The sequence below is a fragment of the Acartia tonsa genome, chromosome 9, assembly GCF_053477335.1.
Source record: "Acartia tonsa isolate MP-2025a chromosome 9, ASM5347733v1, whole genome shotgun sequence".
Classification (NCBI taxonomy): Eukaryota; Metazoa; Arthropoda; class Copepoda; order Calanoida; family Acartiidae; genus Acartia; species Acartia tonsa.
Window position 1 is genome coordinate 33,250,133 of NC_137268.1, and position 25,545 is coordinate 33,275,677.

The 25,545-nt window shown below is 31.6% G+C and overlaps 1 protein-coding gene across 2 annotated transcripts; it reads left to right on the forward strand.

The window, feature by feature from the left end:
* The first annotated feature begins 1,662 nt into the window (after positions 1-1,662).
* LOC145328809 (uncharacterized) lies at positions 1,663-25,201 on the forward strand. Of its 2 annotated transcripts, none has more exons than XM_080172684.1 (35): positions 1,663-1,755; positions 2,166-2,218; positions 3,917-3,960; positions 4,236-4,322; positions 5,146-5,204; positions 5,813-5,888; positions 6,563-6,625; positions 7,629-7,661; positions 7,790-7,900; positions 8,604-8,680; positions 9,320-9,413; positions 9,762-9,821; positions 10,527-10,576; positions 11,442-11,525; positions 12,539-12,577; positions 13,556-13,655; positions 14,775-14,801; positions 15,028-15,069; positions 15,776-15,799; positions 15,975-16,038; positions 16,279-16,342; positions 16,587-16,670; positions 17,270-17,322; positions 17,880-17,979; positions 18,622-18,704; positions 19,070-19,171; positions 19,534-19,644; positions 19,918-19,955; positions 20,376-20,501; positions 21,095-21,153; positions 21,783-22,321; positions 22,969-23,043; positions 23,506-23,650; positions 24,204-24,303; positions 25,030-25,201. In XM_080172684.1, exons 1-34 carry the CDS (start codon positions 1,664-1,666, stop codon positions 24,262-24,264), a joined length of 2,919 nt encoding a protein of 972 aa, XP_080028810.1. In that variant the 5' UTR covers position 1,663; the 3' UTR covers positions 24,265-24,303; positions 25,030-25,201. The 2 variants fall into 2 exon arrangements, with proteins under 2 accessions (XP_080028810.1, XP_080028811.1); XM_080172685.1 differs by having other exon boundaries at positions 25,035-25,201.
* The last annotated feature ends 344 nt before the right edge of the window (positions 25,202-25,545 follow it).

Sequence of the window (25,545 nt, forward strand, 5' to 3'; positions counted from 1 at the left end):
AATAGTTCAAAATTTAAAATTATTTAAATTAAATATGATAAAAAATCTCCCAAAATTTTAAACAAGGATGACAACATCCATTAAAGCGAAGCTCTGAAATGAAAGGACAAACTTTTATTTTTGGGACTTGTTTATAGAGATGCTTCGCTTATAACATTGTACCTTGTTGTAATTGGAATCCGTTTTTAAAAATCAGAAAAATCGTATTATTTTAACAAACAAAAATTTGTAGTCAAACAAAAATAAAAATTGACATGTTTAAAATGGACTTAAGGACATTCTGTTATTGATTATAGCGCTTCGCTACGCTGTCTGAATTGTACTTAACTGCTACAGGAATCATCATGCAAAGTTTGAAATCGATAGGACAATTCTAACCTGTTTAAATTAACGAAAAAGCTAACTGTCTGTGACGTACGGACGGACGTCACGTGCATTTATACTGACCAACATTACAAACCAACATATATTATTGGTAAAGTTAATTTAATTTGGGAAGGAGGGGAAATTTGGCAGTAAATTATACTAATACCCAAAGTTATAACACATTCACTCATTCCTTGGCTAAAAAGTTTATATACTTTAAAATTCTAAATTGATTGGTTTAATCTAGCAGTTTAGAAACTTTTCAACAAATTATTACAGAAGGGCCAGTTTGTTTATCATAGGTGGGGTTTTGATATTTTTTTTTACTGCTCTAGATCCACTTATTCCCCCCCCCCCCCCAAAGCGAGACAGATTTGGGGATGGCTGAACATTATTTTGAGGTTAAAAATCTGCCAATGGAACTCTACAGTCAATCTTAAAACATTTATTTTAACCCCTCCCTCACATCTTTTGGACCATCTTCCTCAAACATTTTTATTTTATTAGCATTAAAAAGCAAAATAGTTCACCTTTTTTTATGGTTACCAACACATTTAGGTTGCTTTACTACTTTAACCAAGAGTTTATTAATTTCTGAAATTGTTTGCTTTGCTTTATTGAATATGTAGTAATTAATGTTTAAAATAAAATATATAAGTATATATTTTCTAGTATCATTGCATTCATTGCAAAACTTTTATAAGTAATTCATATCATCTTTAAAAGGGTACATTAATATTCATGCACAAACATTTAAAAGATCTTCTTACAAAAATAAACTAGAATAGTTGTGTTCATAAAAAGTAAAAAGTTTTAAGGATTTTTTTTATTTATACTTATGATTAATTCATTATAATGATCTGGCAAGGCATACTGTTTAGTTTATTTGCGGGCATGTTTAGATATTTATTTTAGTTTTTACTTTCCAGTATGGCTTCGAAACCTGTTAATATCCTCTGGATTAGAACCAGTTTTCAGCCATACTAAGAAAATCATTTATAACATCGTATTACAGACAATTTCAACGAATATTAAAATAAAAATCATAAAATTAATACAAGTTTTAGATGCTGGTTTCATTTTTTTAATTTTCATTTTAATATTCACGGAAAGCTGTCTATTATACGATGCTTTTTCCCTTTACTGTCTTACCGTATTTTTTGCCAATACAATTTCAATTAATATCACGTACTTTTTTGACGCAATTGTCCGTGCTAAAACGTGAACCTATGCTATATAGAACACATTTATAACAAGTGTAGGTTTTCAACTATAAGACATTTATATCTTCAGTAAAATGCTACATTTGCTCCTATTAACATTGTATTTTACTAATTTTAGTTTGGCTCTGTTGCAAAATAAAAATCTTTTTCATTCTTTTGATAAGAGGTACTTATTATAGCTTAATCCTATTATATAAAACAGTAAGTTTTTTTGTCTGAAGCTTAAGATTTCGATAACTACTGAACCGATTAGGTTATTCTTTTTTTAGGCTATATAAATTCTAAGTTTGGTTTTAGGCTATTTTCCTTCTTTCTTTACTTCTTCGATTCCAGAACTCCTACATGCAGATGCTAGTTTTATAAATGGAGAATCAACGTTTTAAAATAAAAAGGCAAGAGGGTTATTAGATTATTAGGAAGAAAACGTCAGTTATAGGGTAGTTGATCCTTAGAATCTTTACAAAATTATCAAACCTCTATCTTTACATAAAGCCCATCATCCAAATAATAAATAGAGCGACCAACGTATTTCCATTCCATTTTTAATAATCCAATTTTGTTTGTATCTGTTTGCAGGCCAGATTTGAATCTGCGGCGTTATCCGCCGTTTTTCAGAGGATGGCGCGGCGGTAAGTTTTTTGGCAATACAGCTATTCTGGGATCTATTGGCCGACAAATTCTGTTAATCTCCATAATTTCACCTAACTCCAATTTAACCCTTAACGGTCGGGGGGGGGGGGCGTTGAACGCCCCCCCTTCCGGTTTTTTCTATCTCATTTTCTGTGTGTGAAAGATAAAGAGCCCAAACTGCTTGACTTTTTAAGTATGGGTATGACACATAACTGAGAGTTGGAATTTTTTGAATATCTCCATCCTGGCGGGCACAGGATGCCAGCAAACCTGGCAGGGTCATCCAGGTAAAGAGCAAAAATATTTTTTTGACTAAAACAAAGCATTTTATCATACCAAAATACTAAAAAATCCTCTAGAAGTACATCATTATATGAAATACAGGTGTTCAAGTAACGTTCAGGTTCCAGGTATGATCCTCCAGGTCCTGATCCTCCAGGTCTCCAGAAATCTTTAAAAGGCTCCTGTGGCCGCAATTTTTGACTTAGAGACTTCAAATTTTAAACTTAAGCTTTTCTTACATGTCTACATAACGTATTAAAATTTCATGAAGATCCGCCGCCGTTTTCCCGCCGACCGCCGACTGCGGCGGCTGGCAGCTGCCAAGTACAGCTGCGGCCGCTGAAATTTATATTTTGATATTTCTAATGTAAAATTTACACAAAAAAAAACATTTTCTGCAAAAAAAATTTCTTCTAGCTTTAAAAATTAAAAAATTACAGCCGTTTGAAATTTTTAAGTAAAAAGGACCTAAAAACAAAGGTTGTTAAATAAAAGGGTGAAGGAAGCGAAAATTGACTTAGACTTATAAAAGGTCGGAAATTCATTATCAAACAGGGGACTTGAACAAAAAAATTTAGCCCTCTAGCTCTAATAGGAACTGAGATAATAAGGGGGGGCGTTGAACGCCTCCCCCCCCCCCCCCGACTGATTAAGGTGCGGCAAGGGGCCCGACTGTAAAGGGTTAAGATTTCAAAGTTTATTTTAATTTTACATGTACTACACACAATGATTTCGAAGGTACTTTGACTTTTGTGTCAAAACCTAAATTGAGACATAGTGCATTTCATTACCCTAGGTTAGGTGACTTCATTTCACTTTTCAATAAAATTTAAAATGCAGCGGTTTTTGAGAAAATTAGATTTGAAAATTTTAAGTTAAATTTTCATCCCCTAGGAGTTATCGCATAATCATGACAAGAAAAGCAAAGATTATTTATTTAAAATTTTGAACAACTTTGCTTTTATAAAGTTCTTCATAAAACCACTCCTGAAGGGAGTTAATTAATGGCCATTTTTATCAGTTGCTTTGCTAAGGTCATGGAAATTCAGCCTTAAATAAATCATATATAGAGATGTTTTATGACTGACTTTATTAAAGCAAAGTTGTTCAAAATTTTCAATTAATAATCTTTGCTTTTCTTGTCATGATTATGTGATAACTCCTAGGGGATGAAAATTTAGTTTGAAATTGTCAAAGCTAAATTTCTCAAAAACCACTACATTTTAGATTTTATTGAAAAGTGAATTGAAGTTACCTAACCCTAGGTGTCCCAATTTAGGTTCTGACACAAAAGTCAAATCACCTTCAAGATCGTTGTGTACAAGTTTCAAGTATTTATAAATCATATAAAACTTTTTTGTAATTTTTCCTTTTATAGATGTTTAAATTTAATGTTTAAATTCTATTAATTTTAGGGGGCTTTGGAAGGGGAGGAGGCCCATTTAATAGAAATTTTAACAGGAACAGCATTTCAATATGATTACAACAGATACAAAAATATGAAACTAAAGCTTTTGATGTATGCGGATTGTTATCTAGATTGCTAATACTGATTCAGAGACAGTATTTTTTGGTTGTTAAGTATACACTTTTCAACATCTTTCAAAAAAATCTTAAATGTCTTTAACAAATTAGAAAAAATCATTACTGATATACAGGCCGACAAAACATGACGTAACGCTTTAGTATAGCCGCGCAATTAAATTCAAACACAAGAACATGCTGTTTGAAAATAGGCGAAAATTTGGCGCTGATATGCGACAAGGCAAAGCTTCGGGTGATGGGCCAGCAATTCCTTTCGGAGACTGTGTTTGCGGAACGGTAAGTATTTTTCTTTCTCTTATGGTTACTTCTGGAGTGGCTACGCTGCTTAATAAAAGAAAAAAAGAGGCAACAAGTTCAACAAAATAAATTATGGAGGTTTAGGGGTGTATTACAGTTAGGGAGTTGAATCCATTTTTATAGAAGCAGAAATATAATCTATGATTATGGTTTGGACCCTCTAAAACTGTAATCTACCTTTCCACTTTCCCCTCTCTTGGTGAAGATATCTTCAACGCCGATACAATTTTTGAAATGTAAGATTCTACTTTCCCCTCTCTTGGTGAAGATATCTTCAACGCCGATACGATTTTTGAAATGTAAGATTCCACTTTCCCCTCTCTTGGTGAAGATATCTTCAACGCCGATACGATTTTTGAAATTTAAGATTCCACTTTTGCCTCTCTTGGTGAAGATATCTTTGACAAGAGAGACAAAAGTGGAATCTTATATTTCAAATATCGTATCGGCGTTGAAGATATCTTCACCAAGAGAGGGGAAAGTGGAAAGGTAGATTACAGTTTTAGAGGGTCCAAACCATAATCATAGATTATATTTCTGCTTCTATAAAAATGGATTCAACTCCCTAACTGTATTAGGGAATTTTTTATTACAACATTACTTTACTGCAGTTTATTCTTTTTATTGAGGTGTATGGTAAATCATTTTCTCTACCAAATACCTTTCTTGGTCATTAAAAATATCCACAACAAATGTGGAGCGATCGGTAAAGCAGTTCACAAGATCCTATCGAACACACTTTCATTTTATGTATAATGTATATCCTGTTATTTTAGTACATTATACGATTTTGAATAATCAGGATGCTGGAACATCGGACCACAGACCCTGGATGGCAAAAATTGTAGCAGGACAAACTACGTAGGTTCCACAAACAGCTTTCCACGGAAATTAAAATTAAATTAATAAGATTAATGCCAGTTTTGTTGGCCTTGTAAGGCCGAAGACCCGGGCCAACGACTATTTTACAATTTAAAAATCAGCTGAAAGTCTAAACCTAACTCAAATATGGCCATCATATGTTCAAAAAAATCTAATAATCCAAATGAGTTTAAATTTGAGGTTTAGTTGCGGCTGACGTGTGCGAGCTTAAATCTTACTTAATTAGTCTATCTATTTTTAGCATTGTCTTTTCTTTTTTGTAACGTTGCACGCTTGGTGGGAAATCACAGATTCCTCACGTAAAAGGGGCAAAATAAGGGGTCACTGATTAATGAGGCAGGTAGTTGTAATAACTATTCAGATACACTTAAAAATAATTATTTATGCATAAATAGATAGATTACAATATATCATTACTTGAATAATACACCAGATTCTCAAAATTCTTTAAAAAGTGAAACTCGTAGATGGCTAAAATAGCAATACGCCCCTCCCATCCCCTATCCTCCTACTGTATGAAAGAACTGACCAAAAAGAAACCTAAATTGGCGATAATTTTTCCGTATAAAGTATTTCCATTATTTTAGTGGAGATGGTAGATGTTCAGGATCCATAATAAACAAAAGATATATTCTTACTGTGGCCAGTTGTATCTGTCATGCTGTAAGTTACAAAACCTTACGATAATGTAACAGGATGTTTGTTTGTATGTTTGTACCGAAGGGTTCTCCTGAATAGGGTAGTTTATCTTAAGTCCTGGAAAGGTTTATAACTATTTTGGGGGAGAGTACCCCTACCCTCCAAAGAATTATCGAAAAACGAAACAAAAATTGAAAAAAGAAATTTTGTTTTTGTGCTTTTATTTACCATGGGTCAGATTTGTTGGGTTTTATTAAATATAGGGTAGCCCGATTAGGTTATAGTACTAAGTGCATAGTCCATGAAGGGTTAGCAACCTCCACATGAGTTCGACATAAGAATAGTTATTTCTTCCATCGTAATATAACGGCTTTGTAACGGCTTTCCGCGGATATAGAATGTACAATTATAAGATGAAAACAAGTTTTTTTAGCACCGAGGTGCTAAAAAAACTTGTTTTAATCTTATGATTGTACATTTTTATATTCTTATATTCGTAGAAAGCTGGATATAATACGATGCTAGACATAGTTTTTTCGTATTGATGAGAACCGGTTCCTATCCACCGGATTCGAATGAATACGAGAAAATAAATTACCCGTATTTTTAATTTATTTTTAAATATTTAATTGGAAAAGGGTTTTACTGTGCTCGCTAGGCCCTTAGTTGGAAAAGCATTACTAATTCTGTATGTTTAGACATCATCAATTTGTCCAACAGGAAATGGAACCTTTTCCAGAGATATAGACGCTACTGGCAAGGTAGTAACTAATTAGTAAGATATATAAGTTGGAAGGAATTTTAATGTTAGGGGGAGATTTGAAATCTGCATCAAACTTTAAGGATTTTTATAAAATTTGTTTTTGTATAATTCTTTATCTAAAAGCGGAAATACAATTTAAGTTTATTAATTTTGACATCTGTGATTGGTAAATTGATAACTATCTGCGCTCTGATTGGAGAAGCTTAAGTGTTGTACACTATTCACCCAATTAGAGCACAGGTAGTTTCCAATCCACCTATCCTATTCATCAAAATTTATTAACTTAAACTGTATTTCTGCTTTTAGATAAAGAATTATACAAAAAAACGAATTTTATAAAACAATCCCAAAAATTTGATGCAAATTTCAAATCTCCCCCTAACATTCAAATTCCTTCCAACTTATATATCTTACTAATTAGTGTTAATATTTCTTATTTTAGGAATAAACAATTAGGATCTAGTGAAGTTCATGTTCCTGGTAACGATTATCTCCAAAAATCTTTGAACTTCAAATGCTTCTAAATGATAAACGATGGAAATTGTATTGCTTATACTTGCACAAAATTTTAACCGAAAAAAAGAAGGCCCACAAATAATCTTGAAAAGTCATTACTCAATAATGCACTGTTACTTTGCAGTGCAAATAAATGCGCAAAAAAAAGACTTATTTTTCTTTGGTACAGCTTTCCCTGTGCATAATTGGATATTAGATTTTCTAAATTATTTATAGATCTACTTATGCTGCTTTAAACTTCATAGGTTTTAAGATAATCGTTACCAGAAAATTTTACAGCACTAGATCCAAAAGTTATACTCCATATACGTATTCAAAAACCAAAAATATATATTTATAATATTAAAAAGCATATATATCTAATGGATCTTGTTATTTTACTTAACGTCTCATGTATCAAATAACCTTTTTTAACAAAAAATTATTTATACAAATTTTTTTTCCTATTTTTATAACACATTTTTACTGTATTTTTTTCTTTATAGTTAGGTTTAAGTGTTACGATGGGAAAAGATCCGGTAAGTTATTTTTCTAATTGCATATTTTTATTTTTCTGCAATCATAAAAATCTTTTTTGAAGTCTAATGATTTTATTTTCTGTTATAAAAATTTAAGTTTTAAATATATACTATATTTTTATTATTAGATCAATGCAAAAAGAATTAAAAGAATATTAATTCATCCTGACTATTCACCTGGAACACCTGGTGGAAAAGCAAATCCTACCAATAACATTGCTCTTGTTGAGATGACTGAGGTAGGTTTGTTTGTGGTTTTAGGAATGTGCCGAGAAATCTTTCGTATGCACTAGCGGCTTCGCCACTTTGCTCTAGTGGACCTCCTCCTACATAGAATCAATCTTAAAGCTTTCCTGTTTTTTTTCTGGAAATTAAGTCACATTTTAAAAAGTTTTCTTGTTGATATATCTGTTAACAAAAACAATTTTTCGTAAATACATTTCATTGGCTTACAAAAAAATTGGGGGTGTGTCCCACACTCTAAGAAAATAGCTAAAACTATAAGAGAGCCTGTAGAACATCCCCTGAAGAGTAGAGCACAATAGGTTGAACGGTTCAGAAAGACAGGCAAAATCTACTTTGTATTATAGATATCTTCTTGTCTGCAACCAAAAGCGCGCAACATTTATCCCTGTCACATAGATTCCTAAGGAAAAATTTTGTATTATAAAATTTTATTGTAATAATAACGACCCTTCTACTACACCCAAACATTAAATCTTAGAAATTCAGGTACAACATAAAACTTAAAACTTTTGGCATGTGTTTTTAGTCATACAGTTATTTTACCCCTTCTTCCTCTACTATTTTATTCTAATCTAGGATATGTATGCTGATGATGGTAAAAAATATGCTATTGGTAATATGCTAATACAGGGTCCTCGTAGTGGGGACATACAGTTATTTAACCCCTTCTCCCACTATTGTTTTATACTAATCTAGGATATGTACACTGATGATGGGAAAAAAGATGGAAGTGGTAATATGCTCATACAGCCCATCTGCCTTCCTCAACAACAGTAATTACATTTTCACTTACAAAGCTACTCTAGAAGTAAAAACACCTAGTTATGTCTGTCTGTTAGTAATCGATTTTTATAACGAGTGTCAGTCGATTTGACCATAACGGAGAGGTCATTTTGAATACCTTTTGAAACAATAAGGTTCCATTTAGAAAGTGTGGTACCGCCATAGCCTTAACCAGATAGATTTTAGATATTTTGTCATTATTTTTGTAATGTATTTGTTTCATTACTTTAAAATAGCCAAGATAATGCATAAGATTGCAATTTTTATCCATTTTATATGCTATGCTTTCCTGTATATTTTCCACCTTTACTATTTGCAGATTGTTCGTAGACATGGTGTCCTGTGTAGTTATCTAAAGGGATAAGACAATGACCGATAGATTTATGTACATTCTCAATGATGATACACAAAATCAGATTACAATTAACTGTTGAAACTTTTATAGAAACTCAACTTCATGAACCAACCAATCAAAAACTCTAAAAATCACAAAAGTTGTTAAGCCAAAGAATAAGAAAACATGATTATAAAACTTTGAGGACTAGTCTAACAGCCTAATCTTCTCTACCTCCCTCCTAAAGACTTTAAAAATGTAATTTTGACTAAGAGAAAACTTTACTTCTTTTTAGAGCAGCAAGTAGAGCGAGTTCTGGGTATAATGATATGAGTTGTACTCAAGCTATGGGAGGTGGTAAAGGGGTCCCAAGTTGGGTGCCCCCAGGGGTAAGAATTCATTTAGAAACTTTTTTGAGTAAAATAATAATAGTTATTTATCGTACCGTATTATAGACAGCCTAAAAATAAAAACAAGCTTTGTTATCCATGAGGGCTAAACTACTATTAATTTTATGATTTTTATTTTAATTTTCGTGGAAAACTGTCCGCAATACGATGATCTGCATGATTTTTATACTAAGATAAGAAACGGTTTTGATTCAGTTTTGAAGCCAAACTGGAAAATAAATTGTAACTTGTATTTAAACTTTACAAAAAAAATATTTAAAAAAACGCATTTTTTTAAATTCAAAGCATCTATGAAGGTACTTTCAATAATATTTTATTTTAATTCAGCAAAGTTGGTTGAACTGCCAGGGTAAATCTTTTGTCACATTTTATTCTGCTGGAAATTCGGTAACTTTTTATTTTATATTGTTTTTAACCTATTTTTGAAAGGTATATCAAAAATATACTCTGACAAAGTAGAATCATAATGCAGAGCTAAAAATGAGAATAATAGCCCATATAGATTTTTATTAGGACTTTAAAATTTATTTTTTATTATAGAATGAATAAACCAAGAATGGCAACACCATGCCAATAATTGTAGCGGAGCACATAAACAATATAATATTTGCTAATTATGTTCATAGTTATTATAGATCTAAAGGGATAAGACAATGAACGAAAAATTTATGTACATTCCAAATGATGATCCACAAAATTACCCTTCTGTAGATTACAATTAGTGGTTGAAACGTTCAAACCCTAAACTTAATGAACCAGCCATCATAGTTAATCTAAAACATTGGGGACTAGTGTAATAAACAGCTTAATGTCCCCTCCCCCCCTGATACATCTCTGCTCATTGTCTCTAGTGAAAGTTTCAGATCTCTGCTCATTGTCTCTAGTGAAAGTTTCAGATGCGTAGCTCAAAAAGCATTTACTATATATTCATAATTTATAACACAATGTCTTTTATGTAGATGAAAAAGATAATAAGATAATAAATGAACATTAGTTTGGATAATCTTCTCAACAAATTTTAGCTTTCTATTTCCAGTAGCAGCTGAGTAAATTCCTCACAAAATTTTCTTTAAATGTATCATTTTTTTTTAGTTTGCAACATGTTTTACAAATAGTTACAGTCCAGAAGGTAGTGAGTTCAGGCAAGTACAATTTTATTTAAATTCTAAATTTCTATAACATTTTCTTGTTAAAGTGAGTCTTTCTAAAATCGAGAACGTAAAAAAAAATATTTTTTTTTGTGACTTATCTTGGGAGGGTGGAGGTACCCTCCCACAAAAAAAGTTAAAAACCTTCTCGGGACATATGAGAATCTACCCTGTTAAGGAGAACCCGATCGGTTCAGCGGTTAGCGAGATCCTTTGGTACATACACACAGACAAACATCCTGTTACTTTAGTATAAGGATTTTGTCATAATTAAGAACAGTTTGACATAATAAGCGCATTTGACTCACTGGTAATACACAACTTTACGGAAAATACGCGGTAAAAAATGGTTCCCTCTATAAAAACATTAGCGGTTTCGCCCCTAGTCTCCAGGGGCTTCGCCTTATGAGTTAAGGTGAAGTCAACCCTCCTATATAGAATTTTTCTTAGAGCAATAGATATTTTCAAGAAAGTTATTCTTTGTCAAATTACTCTGTGTTGTTCGCCGTATATGTGGTGATCCGATCCGCGGAGTTCTTGCGGCGGACGTAGATAGAACACCTACCTAAAAAATGTGTACCCTTCATGATCAGTGTCTGTCTTTACCAAAGTATCTCACGAAGGGTGAGCCGATATGCTTCTCCTGTACAGTGTAGCTTCTGATAGGTCCTGGGAATTATTTTAAGGGGGGGGGGAAACAATCATCCTCCCGAGAGGAATCGCCCTTAAAGACATATCATATCACTATTTTATTTCTTTTCTTTTTAAAACTAAGATTAGAAGTGAGGGGATTTGGTTCGACTTCCTAAATAATGAAACTATACCGAATCTTGGAAAAATAAATTTCAACATTTATCAGGAGATGCAGAGGAGGAAAAAACTGCGTCAAAACCCCAAATCCATCGAAGAATAATACTGTTTGCCAGGCTGTTGTCAACCAAAGGTACTTTTTTTTTACATTTTTTTCATGTTTTACCAGAAAAAGGATTATATCTGAGTAAAATATCAACCAAGTATTCCATACTTCAATTCGTATATGTACTTCCTGTGTCAACTAATTGAAACATTAAAAATCAATTAATAAGGTTAAGAAATTTCAATAGTCAATGTTTTGTTATACGAAACTTTAAAGAAAATAACAGTTATTACCTATTTTTTTTAATATTTGCAGAAAGTTGTCTATAATACATGATTTTTCAGTATTGCTGAGAACTTGTTATATCCAGCAGATGTTAATTGGTTTCAAAACCATACTGTGAATAAAATTTCATATCATGTTTAAATTTGTATAACCATAAATGATACATGCTTGACAATTAAAACAAGCAAAAAATTACATTATGTGTTATGCGAGATTTTGAGCTCATCTCTTTGTATCCTACTAGCAGCTTCGCCCCTAGGCTATAGCCCATGAGATATAATTACATCTTTTATTTCCTGGAGATCCCCAACTCTTCAACTATCTTAAATAATTTTTAAAAATGGCCGGGGATTTTTTGTTTTTGTGTGGGTTGAGGGTGTCCCACCCCCCAAGAAAATAGCCTAAAACCACCACAGGGCCTGTAGGTATATTCCCTGAAGAGTAGAATCCGATCGGTTCAGTGGTTACCGATATCTTAAGGGACAGACGGACAGACAGACAGACGGACGGACAGACATTCTACTTTGTGTTATAGATTGTAAAAACAATAAATGTAGATGTATAATCCTATAACCACCTGACCCAGGTAGTGGAGACCCTTTTCGTCTTCTTCTAAGTTGCTTACTGTTCTTTTGTAGGGACTCGGGAGTAATATATATTTCTGACGCTATTAGATGTTTTTAATGACCTAATACAAAACTGGGACAGGTTCCCCGCCCTGTGGACAGAGTTAAATACAGCTTATGCCATTTCTTGTTTTTTAAATGTAAAAACCCGGATTTTTTGTATTATTATAATTAAAAATGTTTATTTAGATTGCATGAAACTTCTGTTCCAAATACTAATGCCTCAAGGTGAGTTCAAGAAAGTGTTAAAATTTTGAAGGACTATTTTTCGACATTACAAGTGGTTTATTTGTACACAGACAACTTTTTTGTTTGTTTTTGACCATTTCAGGATAATTGTAAATAAAAAAAATCACAAGACATATCTATGCTCTTTATGCATTTACTAGTGGTTATTCCCAAACCTTCTCAAGACTCCTTTTGTAAGGGGGAGAGAGGGGATAGCTTAAAATCAGCCATAGCTAAAATCTGACAATGACTTAAATCTGAAAATGCACCATGTGAAGCATACCTAAAATAGAGAACTCAATTCCTTCAATAGTTATTGAGATATTGAGCTTCAGACAAAAAATAAACATTACTACTTTATTCTATATCCACTAACCGACAATAGACTAAAAGATTCTAGTTCACAGATAGATAATCTGAAGAACACAGAAATAGTGTCTGACTGATTATGACGTAACAAAAAAATTAGCCAATGAGAGGCCACTATAAATTTTACCATTGGTCAATAACGGCCTCTCATTGACTATTTTTTTTTTGTTACGTCATAATCAGTCAGACACTATTACTGTGTTCTAATATGAAAATTAAGCAGCTTAGTTATAGTAAAGACATTATACAAGACAACCCTTATAATAAAGTAAAAGAATCTCTGTGTGTCTGTCCGTCTGTTTGTACCGAAGGATCTCGCCAATCGCTGAACAGATATGGTTCTTCTTTACATGATAGCTCCTCTTAGGGCCTGGAAAGATCTATAACTATTTTAAGGGATGTTACCAACACCTTTTACATATTTTACGTGCCCCTTGAGGCCTCTAGGGACGCAGCCGCTGGTACCAAAAATAGCAAAGGTTTTTAAAGCATTCAATCCAGTTCTACTTATTAAAGAATTCCCTTAGAGACTATTGTTAGCTTACACATTTATGTATTTACATATGATTTACAGCCTTTGCTCTTATCTAAAATTTTAATATAATTTAGGCTTTCCGTGGTATCAACTTCCGGGAGCGCTGGACTTACGACATATTGTTACCCTTATAACTATACTCAGGATAAACCTGCATGGAAAGGAAATTACAAGGTAAATATCCTTTTTTTGAAAATTATATCCATGTAATTTTATTTTTATGGTTTCGAAACCGGTTGATATCTGCTGTATTAGAACCGGTTCTCAGCCACACTGAAAAATCATGTATAGCAACGTATTATAGACAAGTTATAAAATCAATACCAGTTTTGTTAACAAAACTGGTTTTAATCTTATATTTTTTTATTTTAACACAGGCGGTAAGTAGTCTATAATATGATGCAAAAAATAACTATTCATCTATATAATATATCAGCTATAAACAGTTGACTTACCTATAATGCGATATTTGAGAAAAGTTAAGTATCGCATCGTGTTATAGAATACTTTCCGCGAGTAATAAAATAAAAAAAGTCATAAGATTTTATTTCCTTAGAGGGATCAAAGACCAGGGCTAATAAAATTGGTATTAATTTAATAATTTTTATTTTGATATTCGTGAAAAATTGTCTGTAATACAATGTTATACTTATATATTTTCAGAATGACCGTTACTAATCATTTATGACTATATATAAACAAAAGCCATGCTAGAAATACAATATTAAATTCAAAGTAAAATACATAATTATGATTGACTTACCATCTAGGGTTATTGTAACAAAATTATAAACCTAGTTAAAAGCGAAGCTTTTCTATAATTAGGGTCAGTCCGTCCGTCCGTTCGTTACAGTTAACTCTTTTCGTTAATTGAAACAGGTTAGAATTGTCGTATCGTTTTCAAACTTTGCATGCTGATTCCTATAACAGTTAGGTACGACTTAGAACGCGCAGCAACTCTATAATCGTTACCTGAAAGTCCGTACTTCCATTTAAAACAAGCTGATTTTTTACTTATTTGACAACCAATTTGGCAATTTTTTAATGTTTAAATCATCTATAATCAAGTTCTAAATACGTCTATTTGTCCTTAAACAGTAACATGTATTTAATCAGTTTTGCATATTATTTACTTATAATTTTGTATAGACATATGTATTAATATTCAGTTTATTCAGTTCTTACACTCTACAAGTGTTAATGTTCATTTGTCCTTCCATTTCAGAGCTTCACTTTTATGGATGTTGTCATCCTTGTTTAAATTTAAAATACCTAATAATGACTATCTTTTAGAACGGATGGTGTTACATTGGAGAAACAGTAAGTGTTTTTAATAAATGATACTTGTATCTTTCTTATTTAAATTTTAAAAAAAACATCTATTTTTTGCAGGGCAATTACCATGAATGTTAAGGTGTAAGACAAGGAATGATAAATTGATGTACAATGTACATCCCTAATGATGATAAACAAAATGTCACCTTCTGTAGAATAAAACTATTAGTGGAAAAGTTTAAAATACCAAAATAGCTAATTTTTATTTCAGGGAAATGATTGGGGATGGTGTGAGAAGTCATGTGATACAATAAGGAATAAAATTTTTGACAAAAATGATGTCTGTTCTGAAAGCATTGCTAACTATGTTGTATCATTTTCAATTTATTTTACATCAATTCTTCCTTTAGTTCCAAGGCAGTTTTATTGTATCTGAAATGGTTCAACTTAAAAAATCCCCCAACCAAGAAAAAATATATTTCGGCTATCCACCAAATTGGTTCTTATATTGTAAAGGGTTTGGGGAAGGGGTATTACGGGCACACCCCCTTGAAGCAAAGGTGAACTAGGATGACAACATTCATAAAAACAAAGCTATGCAACAGTAGGGCAAACTAACGTTAACATTTGTAGATTGTCAGAACTGAATAAGCATAAATATGTAAGTTTAATCAAAATTGAAAGTTAATTTGTTGCAAATATATTTTAACATTTAAGGACATATTCAAAAAATCAGATCAATAGGATAATTTTATCATATAAAAAGTATTGTCAAAAACTATGGACTTTCGGGTAATGATTAAAGAGTGCTACGCTTTCTAAATTGAACCTATCTACTACAGGAATCACCAGGCAAAGTTTGAAATTTATAGAACAATTTAACATGCCAAAAAGTTATCCAATATGGGCGGACGAACTGTCTTACCCTAGATAAAGAAAGGTTTTGCTTTTAAAAAGATTGATACAGACTAGAAATTAAAAATATTATTGAATAAATGTTAAAATTTTATTAATTCAACAGTACCACAACATCACAACAAGAGGTAAGACTGATATTTAAAACAATTGTAAACATTTTGAAGTTTTTTCATTTTAAATTTTTGTGAATATGGAAAACAATAATACTCATGAGATTTTTTAAAGATATCCCTTTAAGCTTGACCAATGTTCCTCCACCTTTTAAAATTTTTGTAGATTTTTAAAATATGTCTTTTTTAGGTTGAAGTTGATGCTTTTAATGACCCATCTTGTACTATGGATAATCCATTGAATACTGAAAGAGGTAATCACTTTCATTATACTCTCCAGAACTGTGCGAATTCTTTAACACCAAGCTATTCTACAATTAGGGTGCGTCTGTCCGTCCACAGTAAATAGTTCTGATTGCTAATTTAGTCACGTTCAAAATGTTAAAAACTAAAGATCCTATGACCCACATTTGAAGATAGGATATATGAACCAATACAGGAAACACTAAAATTTGTTGATCTTCATGGAGGTCGTTATCCTTGTTTATATTTAGAATTTTGTACTGGTAGCCAAGTTTTGACTCCTGCTGAACTACAATTCACACAGGGACCAAATGGGTAAATCATATTATCAAATTTTCAATGAATTTGAAATAAATATTTGTATTATTATAGCCTTTAATTCTGACAAATTAGGAAACAAAAAGTTTTTTTTGCCATTAATTGCTTTGTATTATCAACAGCAAATACACAAAAATAAGTTTTTTAAGCAATTTTGTTTTTCTTAAGTGTAGGTGTAAGAGAAGCAAACATTATTATTATGAATATTTCCTTTAATTTAAAAAAAATTATTAATTATTAGGAAATACAATTTTGTAAAAGAAAATCCAGAAGAGTTTGATCAAGATCTCATTGAGAGTATTAAGAATGCAGGAAAATCTTCAAGGTAAAGTTAGATAGAATATCATTTGGTATATGATTAAAAAAGGTATCAACATACTCATCTCAAAAATAACTATACCTATATCTATTTTAATACTTGATACTATGAACTTTTTTGTAATATTAACTTAAGCATTAAATATTGTTGCAAAATTACACATTGTAATAGTTTTTCCAATTATTCTGTCAATATAATAATTACAAGGTAAAATTTGTAATTTTCTACTTTCTTCATCCAAAAGAAAAATTCATGGCATAAAAGGATTTTAATATAAGAATGGGAGTTTTAATTTTAAAAATGTAATCAGTTGTAACTTTGTGCCCAAAATAGGCTCATTATATTGCTTCTAGCTGACGTAATTTAGTATTGGAATTTCTAGCATGAGCTCTGAAAACTTAATAAAAATTTATATCTTCCTAAAATGTCATTTTAAAATGCCTATAACTTTTTGTTATTGAAGCTGAAACCTTTAAATTTGGGTTATTGGGTCTACTTGTAGCAGCCATAAAACAGTTAAAGCAGTGTATTTCTTACTGGCCTTCTATAAAGGCATATTTTACAAAGTTACATAGTTCAAGACCATTAATATTAAAACAATTTAGCAATAGAGGTGGAAGTTCTTGGCAGCATCACAACCCTTGTGCTGGAGAAGCAGGTAATAAACCTAACACTTCTTTCCAATTATATAATGTAGTAAGATGTTTTGTCCAAAGATTTAAATCACCGCTTAACTGATAGTTTTCCTTAATTAAGCTTCAAAAACCTCCGTGGATGGTTTTAAGCCATGAAATTGTTTTAGGCCATTTCTCTGCTCCCTTCATAACCCTTTGTATAAAGAGCCTTTAGGCTCAACCACTGGAATAAAGAAAGCATTTAGTATTTGATCAGGATTTCACTGAAAGCTGTTATTAGGATCAAGTCTCACTACAAATGCGTGAAAATTATTAAAATTATCATTTGATTTAAATATGTAGTGTACAGTGATTGTGGTTGTACAATTACATCTATAATTTCACTTGCCATTATATTATTAATCTGCCTTGTAATTTTGGCTGTCATTCTATGCAATCACCTACAATGACAAATGAAAGATTGAAGTATCCTTGCCCATACATAAACATAGAAAATGTCAACAAGATTTTAGAGAAAAGTTATGATGGTAATTGATCAAATTTGTAATGCTCCTATATAAATTTTCTAACCTTTTTCCAGGAGCATCTGTATGGAAACAGCATCAATTCTATCCTGGAAAATCATATTATGGAGGACAATCAGCTCCAGTAGTTGCAACATTAATTGGCCTTTTATCCAGGTAGAGTCCTTTTAATAAAGAAACAGGTTATTTAACTGTTTGTTTGTACCATGGGATCTCGCTAACTACTAAACCATTATAGTTCTCCTTTACAGAGTAGCTTCTCATAGGTCCTGGATAAGTTTATAATTGGTTTGGGGGAAGTTACCACCATCCTCCTATTGACTATTGAATCTAGGGGTGTGGTGACGCTTAGAGTACAAGTCCTCTCCACGTCACCTTTAAACATACTCTGCATTTTATATACAACACATGTATAAACTCCAAACAGACAACCAACCCTTTCATTGCATGATCTTTGTCTGAGAATTCCAAACTGTATGCTAATGAGTTGCGCCTGTTTTGAGCAAAGGCATTCCCTCTACTCTAACTATTTATGTTGAGCACTTGAGATAGCAGCAATAGGAACCATTTTTAACTAGGGTTGGGCCGGTTATCGGGTTTTGCAGGATATTGGGTCATTTTCAATATCCAGCTGGATGCCATATATTGAAACTATCCAGATACCGGATATCCGGCTGATATCTGGAATCAGGTATCCGGCCAAAAATGTTTCCAGTCCAACCCTATTTCTCTTTACGTCAAAAGACTATTTGAGTTTTATGTTAATTTTTTCCATTGTGATCAGCGCTTGTTTGATAGATTTGATTCTGATTGTCAACAAACTGATAATGAATATGGAAGTAGAAGTCACAATGTCAATGAGCGAGTTATTCCTTATCTAAGTAAGTGATTGAAATATTATTATAGATTTACTAGTGATTATCATAGCAAAGATAAAGATTATGTAGTAGAAGTCACAATCAAAAAAGTTTGTCCAAGTGTTAGTACTGTTTTTCAATGTCATAAATGGCAAATGATTTTAAAAATCTTCTTATAAAGCATCTATTTTTTTTTACCTATTTAGTATTTTCTCATTCTTTGCTTAAAGATGTGTACATAAATTATACACTTCCAAATTGATTCTCTTTCCAATCCTCTATAATGTTACTTCATATTTTGTTTTGCTTCAAAACTGGATGTAATTCAGATTGAACTCAGATCCATAGAAAAAAACTAACCTACAACATTATAGGTATTTATTTATTAGGTTGGATACAAACAAATGCTTTCAAAGACAAGACCTGTAGCAAGACAGAACTACCAATGAATAAAACAACAATTTCAACACTTGCTCCCATTGGCAAAAACAGTGAGTTTAAATAAAACCATTCTTGAAGAATTATGTTTTTATAATCCTTATAATAAAATAAAATGATCTCTGTCTGTGTGTACTGAAGTTTCTCACTAACTACTGACTGACAGGGTTCTCCTTGACAGTCTAGCTTCTTATAGGTCCTGGAAAGGTTTATAACTGTTTTTGGGGAAGGGTGGTGGTAAACTCTTAAAGCACCCAAGAAAACATATCCCAATATATGTTTTTACATTTAATTCAAAACAAGTATTGTAAGTCAGCCCTTTATAGAAATAAAAAGTATTCCTCTCATATGTTGAGTAAAAGGAAAACAGACTTATTTTAAAATAGAATATATCTCAAAAGTTTTATCTTTTCAGGTTCTGTAGAAATGGAAGTGGTGGTAGTGAGTGTGTGGACTGAGGTCTGTGAACCTTTAACTACAAAAATATTGTTGTCAACAATGATACCTTCCTGTATCTGGATTGAAGGTAAGGACATTGATTTATGTTTTCTGTATTTAATTAATTATTCTATTAAAATTGTACTGTCATTAATTGAAAATAATACTTTATGTGTCAGTGATTCATTTGAACATGTTTAGGAAGAATTTCACTTTAGTCAATAAAAGTATAACTTAGCAAAATACCGATTGATTGACTAAATATTGTGATTATTAATTTTTTTAGAAAGATTATTTAGAAATATCTGTTTTATTCTGTAAAGCACATAAACTACATACATGTTTTTTTTTTTTAAATTAGATGTAACAACTCCTAAGACTCCAGCTACTGCCTGTCATGTAAGTATAACTTTATTTAAAAGCAACTCTGATTGTTATTCAAATAAAATTAATTACTCGGATGACATAAATATATAAAAGTATAAAGAAGACTAACAAATTTTTAAAACAATGTTTTCATGCAAATTTGTAGATAATTGCTTTCTTTGACGACTTTTGGATTTTTTTTCTAGGTTTCTTTGTATCCCCAATGATGTAGCACAAAATCTATTCTATAATTCTATAGATTATTTTTTTTGAAAATTTTTAGTTTTATTAAATCAATCAAAGTGTAATAAAAGATTATACAAGATTTTTTAGCTAGTGAATAGGATGCATTTTAATAAAAATTTATCTATTGAAACTTTGGGTACCAGTCATATCTACCTAGATATTTGAAAGTTAATGTGTGTCACTCCATAATATTATCCAATTCTATAGATTTACTGGGTAAGCATGACAGTGAAGCCACGACCTAGGATCCTCACCTGTATCCCAGTCACCACTTGTGTCACTGTGCCATGGGATAAAGCAATGGCTACTAAGAAGAAAGCTGTTTCAGTTCAGGTTTGAAGTCAATTTTCATACTTAATCTCTATTAAAAGTTCTCAGCCCTGACTGCATTGTAACTAATATTATCAACAAGGATGACAACATCAATAAGTAGTTTAATTTAAATATTGGTCTAACCCATTCCCTATCAACAAATAGTGGAGCACAAATATATTAAAAGATGTGTGACAAAAAAATTGAAAAAAGACAAATACCGTTTTTTCATTTTTTAATATCCAAGCCATCTGATAGTAAGTATGTTGTGGCTATTAACATTGAAACTTAAGTTCTAGTTATTCTAAGGGTTGTTCATTTATGAATAGCTTTTTAGCAGTATAAAATTTTCTTTCAAAATTATTTAAGGCTGTTCTTCTCCTCTGAATATGATTTTGTTTCCTATCTTATTGACATCTTTTAGTATTTTTTTGCTTTGCTATTTATGGATGTTGTCATCCATTTTTTGAGATTTCTTATATTTATTAGTTTTGTTATGTATGGATATTGACATATATTTTTTATTGTCTACTATTGCCAGATATCAATTTTACTTTTAATGAAGTAAATGATAAGATATTACTAAACTAATTATGATGATTTATAATTTGTAGACAATATGCATCCCAATGTCTACTTGTGTTACCTACTGGGAACAGCTCAAGGGCTCTACAGGAAATTGATATACTCATCCAGAAATTTCTTCAAAGTTAAGAAATGATCTGTTTATGAACGATTGTATCTGTAATACTTATTTCAAGCATAGTTTTATAGACGGTGGTTTATGGATATTGCTTTATTGAAAAAATATAGAATTAATTCCTAAATTTTTAGAAAGAGGAAATATTGGAATGTTAATGATATTTTGCTGCTTATAATTTTACTTATAATGGCTGAATGTTGATTGGTTTGTAAATGTAAGAGTGTATATTGGTACAAGGTTTACTACTAATAATTTAAATCCAAATCAGGGAAAGGTCCAATTATCAAAATTAGGTGGAATATTAATTTATATTTTACAATACTTCTCAGGTCTTTAATGGCATTTATTGTAAGTAAACAATTTCTATAAAGAATAGAATAGAAGTTTATATGCTTTCAACATAAGAAGAAATTAATTCTTTTAGTTCATAGTTTTATCAACTAATGATCAGATTATAATGTGTATTTAAATAAAAACAAAAATAAAAAAACAATATAAAGACCATTAATAATATTTCTAAATTAAAGTATTGTTTTCCAATAGAAATTTACAAGTTTATCTTTGTTTTTAAATATTGCATGCTAATATATCAATTGTGTAGTCATCCAAAAGACAACCTGTATTTACATGGATGCTCCTGATCCAAGTTTCTGTGTTGGTTATACTTGTGAAACAGTTCCACCATTAGACTATCCTGAAATAGATTTAGACAACCCAAAAGGCATGTCTCCAATTAACAGGCCTATATTTCGAATTGTAACTTCACCACGGCCAAAGAAGAAAGAGAAGCCATCAAATAAAACCTCTGAAGAGCCCACAAAAAAGCCTACAACACCTGATAACATAGTTGATGGGTTAATATTTGATTTATCTGGTGAGGATCAAGATGAATATGTGGATAACCCATTTTTTGAAACTGAGTCCCCAGGCACTCCACCCCCTCCAACTGAAACTGAAACTCCTCCTCAGTCTAAAGAAGTAACTGACACACCTACAGACAATCCTGAAACTGAAACTCCAAAACCTACAGATGAACCCGAAACTGAAACTCCAACAACTACTGATGATGGAGATGATCCTCCTGGTTCTACAGCCCAACCTCCTTCACAACAGCCTCCAGAAGGAAAAACAGCTTCAGGTAATGATGCTCCTTCAACTCACAAAATTCAAGATCAGTATTCAAGACAGAGTTAGTTTGTTATTGATTAATGCTTTAACTAAAGAACTCACTTAGTCTGTCTAAAATATTCTAGCGAAATAGAATTTTTAATTGATATGAATTGCTGATTTTTGTTCCAAGAATAATCTGAATATAAATTTGTCTATCAGTCTGATGATAATATTATGTTGAAGATATTGAAACTTTAAATTTACGATCTTTTTTTCTGTCCCATAAATATCTTATTATATTTATTTCGCTTGTTGGCTATACCTTCTTCCTGATAATGTATAAATTAAATTTTTATTAGAAGTGAACTTAATTTACTTTCCTTTACTTCCCCTTCCCTTCCCCATCCCTTTAGATATATATTTACATTCCATTTCACTAACAATTTAATACTCAGGGTGTCACTGGGTTTTTCGGTTTTTGGAAATAACCAGAAGGAGTATGACTCATTTAATTATTATTCTCTGTAAAAATATATGCATCATATTATTTTTTTTTTATATCTCTGAAAACAACATGTTAGAGCTTATATAAATTTTTGACGTCTAATCATTTTGATTAAAATTAATATTTATTATTCTTTCCTCTTTGATAGAATAATATACTTTGTAATATAGCTCCAGATCAACCCACTGAGGATCCTCTGAGAAGAAAAGATGGAAGACGACAGCCGCAAAACGCTCGCCCCGCAGGCAAAGAAGTAATAAAGAATTTGGGAGATAGGAGGGTTGCATGAAACTTTAGAATATTTCCTATTATGAGTATTTTATTGTAGACATTTTTAACACCATTATTCTATGTTTCCAGAAGAAACTCACCTATATATTCCTATATTCTCTTAAAACATATCCTAGTATTATGAGGGAGGTGGAAATTTCAAAATGAAGATTCCTGTAAGGACAAGGAATAATTTTTGTAATCAGGCACACACATTGCTATTGACAATTTACATTTTTATTGAAAATATTAATATTTTTACTAATTTGTCATTTGGTATATTTTTCTAAAACCTTGTTTGAGAAACACATTTCTATATGGGCCAATGTTTAGCTTTTCTTGGAAGGGGGAAAGGGGAGGTTCATACTTCTTGAATAAAATATTAAAGACAAATTTTACCCACCAAATATTTCTTACTTCATCCTGTTTTGTAACAGGAAAGGGCACTAGAGGAAACAATCCAAGAATAGAAGAGATTGATCCATCAGAACAAGACATAAGAGAAGAAGGAGGTGGTGATAGGCCAATAGAAGAAACTGATCAGGAGGTTCCTGTCGACACAAGGCGGACACGGGCTCCCAGGTAGTTTGGGTAGTTTTATTGAAATTTGATTGGTTGGATTATTAAGTTGAGTGTCCAAATGTTTCAACCATTAATTCTACAGAAGGGGTAATTATGTGTATCATCAATGTAGATGTACATCAATTTATTAGCCATTGTCTAATTCTTTATATCCCTAGAAGTTAATCCTTATATAAAAGTAACAGGACTTTCTGAATGTCTGTAGAATAGGATCTCACTAACCGCTGAACCAATATAGGCACCCATACACTATCTAATAACTGCATTTCTTTCCTGAAATACCATAAAAACACGTAACCTCAATTTTAAGCAACCATTAGGCGATAATTGTTTGAAGGGGGGGGGGGGAAGGGTACAAAATTAAAAATTAAAATTCACTTGGGAGGGGGGGGGGGGGTATTCTTTATATTATACATGTAAGGATGTCAAAGCTTTTTTTATTTGTGGGGGAAGGGAAAAATTAATTTTTGGGGTGCCAAGGGGGGGGGGGGTAATAACCCCTTTACAACCCCCCCTCCTGTGGACCTGTATTAATATGTCATTTACTATTAAGAGGCCCAAGACGTGAAAATCCGCGAAGGCGAAGACCCCAAGCCAAAGGCAATAGAGATTAAATATTTCCCATTACATGGCTTTTTACTATCCTTCATTAGGTAAGAACTTTAATAATTCTTTAAACATTTCTATCTGAAAAAATTCCAATTTGAAGCATATTTTTTAAAAATTTTATTAGATATTTTTTTTAATTGGCATTTTTAAATTAGATTTGGTGTTGAAGTTATACTTAGCTTATTTTAAAATTATGTTTGTTTGTCAATATAAAACATAAGATATTACAAACTCTGTACCGAATAAGTATTTCTCTTCAAGCTAAGGATGTGACAATATATCTGGTTTCTGAGTGGTTAAGAATAACACCCTTATTTAAAAATGTCCTTTTCTTTAGGATAAAACTAGCGGCTTCGCCCCTAGCCTCTAGGGGCTTTGCCCCAAGAGGCAAGTTAAGGTGAAATTCATAAAAAAATAAAAAAAAATAAGAAGGCCCAAGGAAATCTTCTACAAAAAAAGGACCAAGGATATCTCCTACAAAAAAAAAATGGGAGGGATTTTTTTGTTTTTTTTGGGGGGGGGGGTTGGGGTGTCCCACCCCTCAAGAAAATAGGCTAAAACCACCACAGGACCAGTAGATATATTCCCTAAAGAGTAGACTCCAATCGATTCAGTGGTTACCGAGATCTTAAACTTCAGACGGACGGACGGACAGACAGATAGACATCAAGCTACTTTGTATTATAGATAAGAGGTGTGTAAACACAAAGTACTGACTTTTCACAAATTGTTCTTCTCAAATTTAAATACTTTTTTCTTTTCTTTTGCAGGATAGTTGAGAATTGATATTAAATGTTTCACAAGTTATAATGGCATTAAAGTTGTATCTTATTGTATTATTGTTGTAATATTGTATTTTATTGTACTCTTATATATAATCCTATATCTATCTATTTATGTTTTTTTTGTATTTATTGTAATAAATTCATTTGCATCATCAAATTGATTTTTTTTTTAAGTTTCAGCTATTGCTGTTTATGGTCCGATTTCCTAATTTTCATAAAATTAAAGTAAAAGAATATAGGGAGAGGGGGTTAAATAATTGTAAATAACATAAAGAACCTTGTGCCGACTTTCTTTGAACATCAATCAATAGCGTCGAGAATATTAACACAGTCAATTTACTACAAAAAATAAGAAAGTAATTTGCCAGCAGACGAAAAAGTTCCCCATCAGAGGGATCCAGGCAGTCTGGTTATACATCTATATGTATAGATTTATTTTATAATAATGACTCTTTATAGAACTTAATTTTTATTGATATAATCTTTAACACGCGGAGAGTG

Bases quoted from the DNA above. Each gene is read 5' to 3' on its own strand.
- LOC145328809 (XM_080172684.1), top strand. From the start codon at position 1,664: ATGCTACATTTGCTCCTATTAACATTGTATTTTACTAATTTTAGTTTG. The intron at 5,205-5,812 runs GTAGGTTCCACA...CCATTATTTTAG, and splicing joins ATTGTAGCAGGACAAACTAC to TGGAGATGGTAGATGTTCAG. The intron at 18,705-19,069 runs GTAAGTGATTGA...TTTATTTATTAG, and splicing joins GCGAGTTATTCCTTATCTAA to GTTGGATACAAACAAATGCT.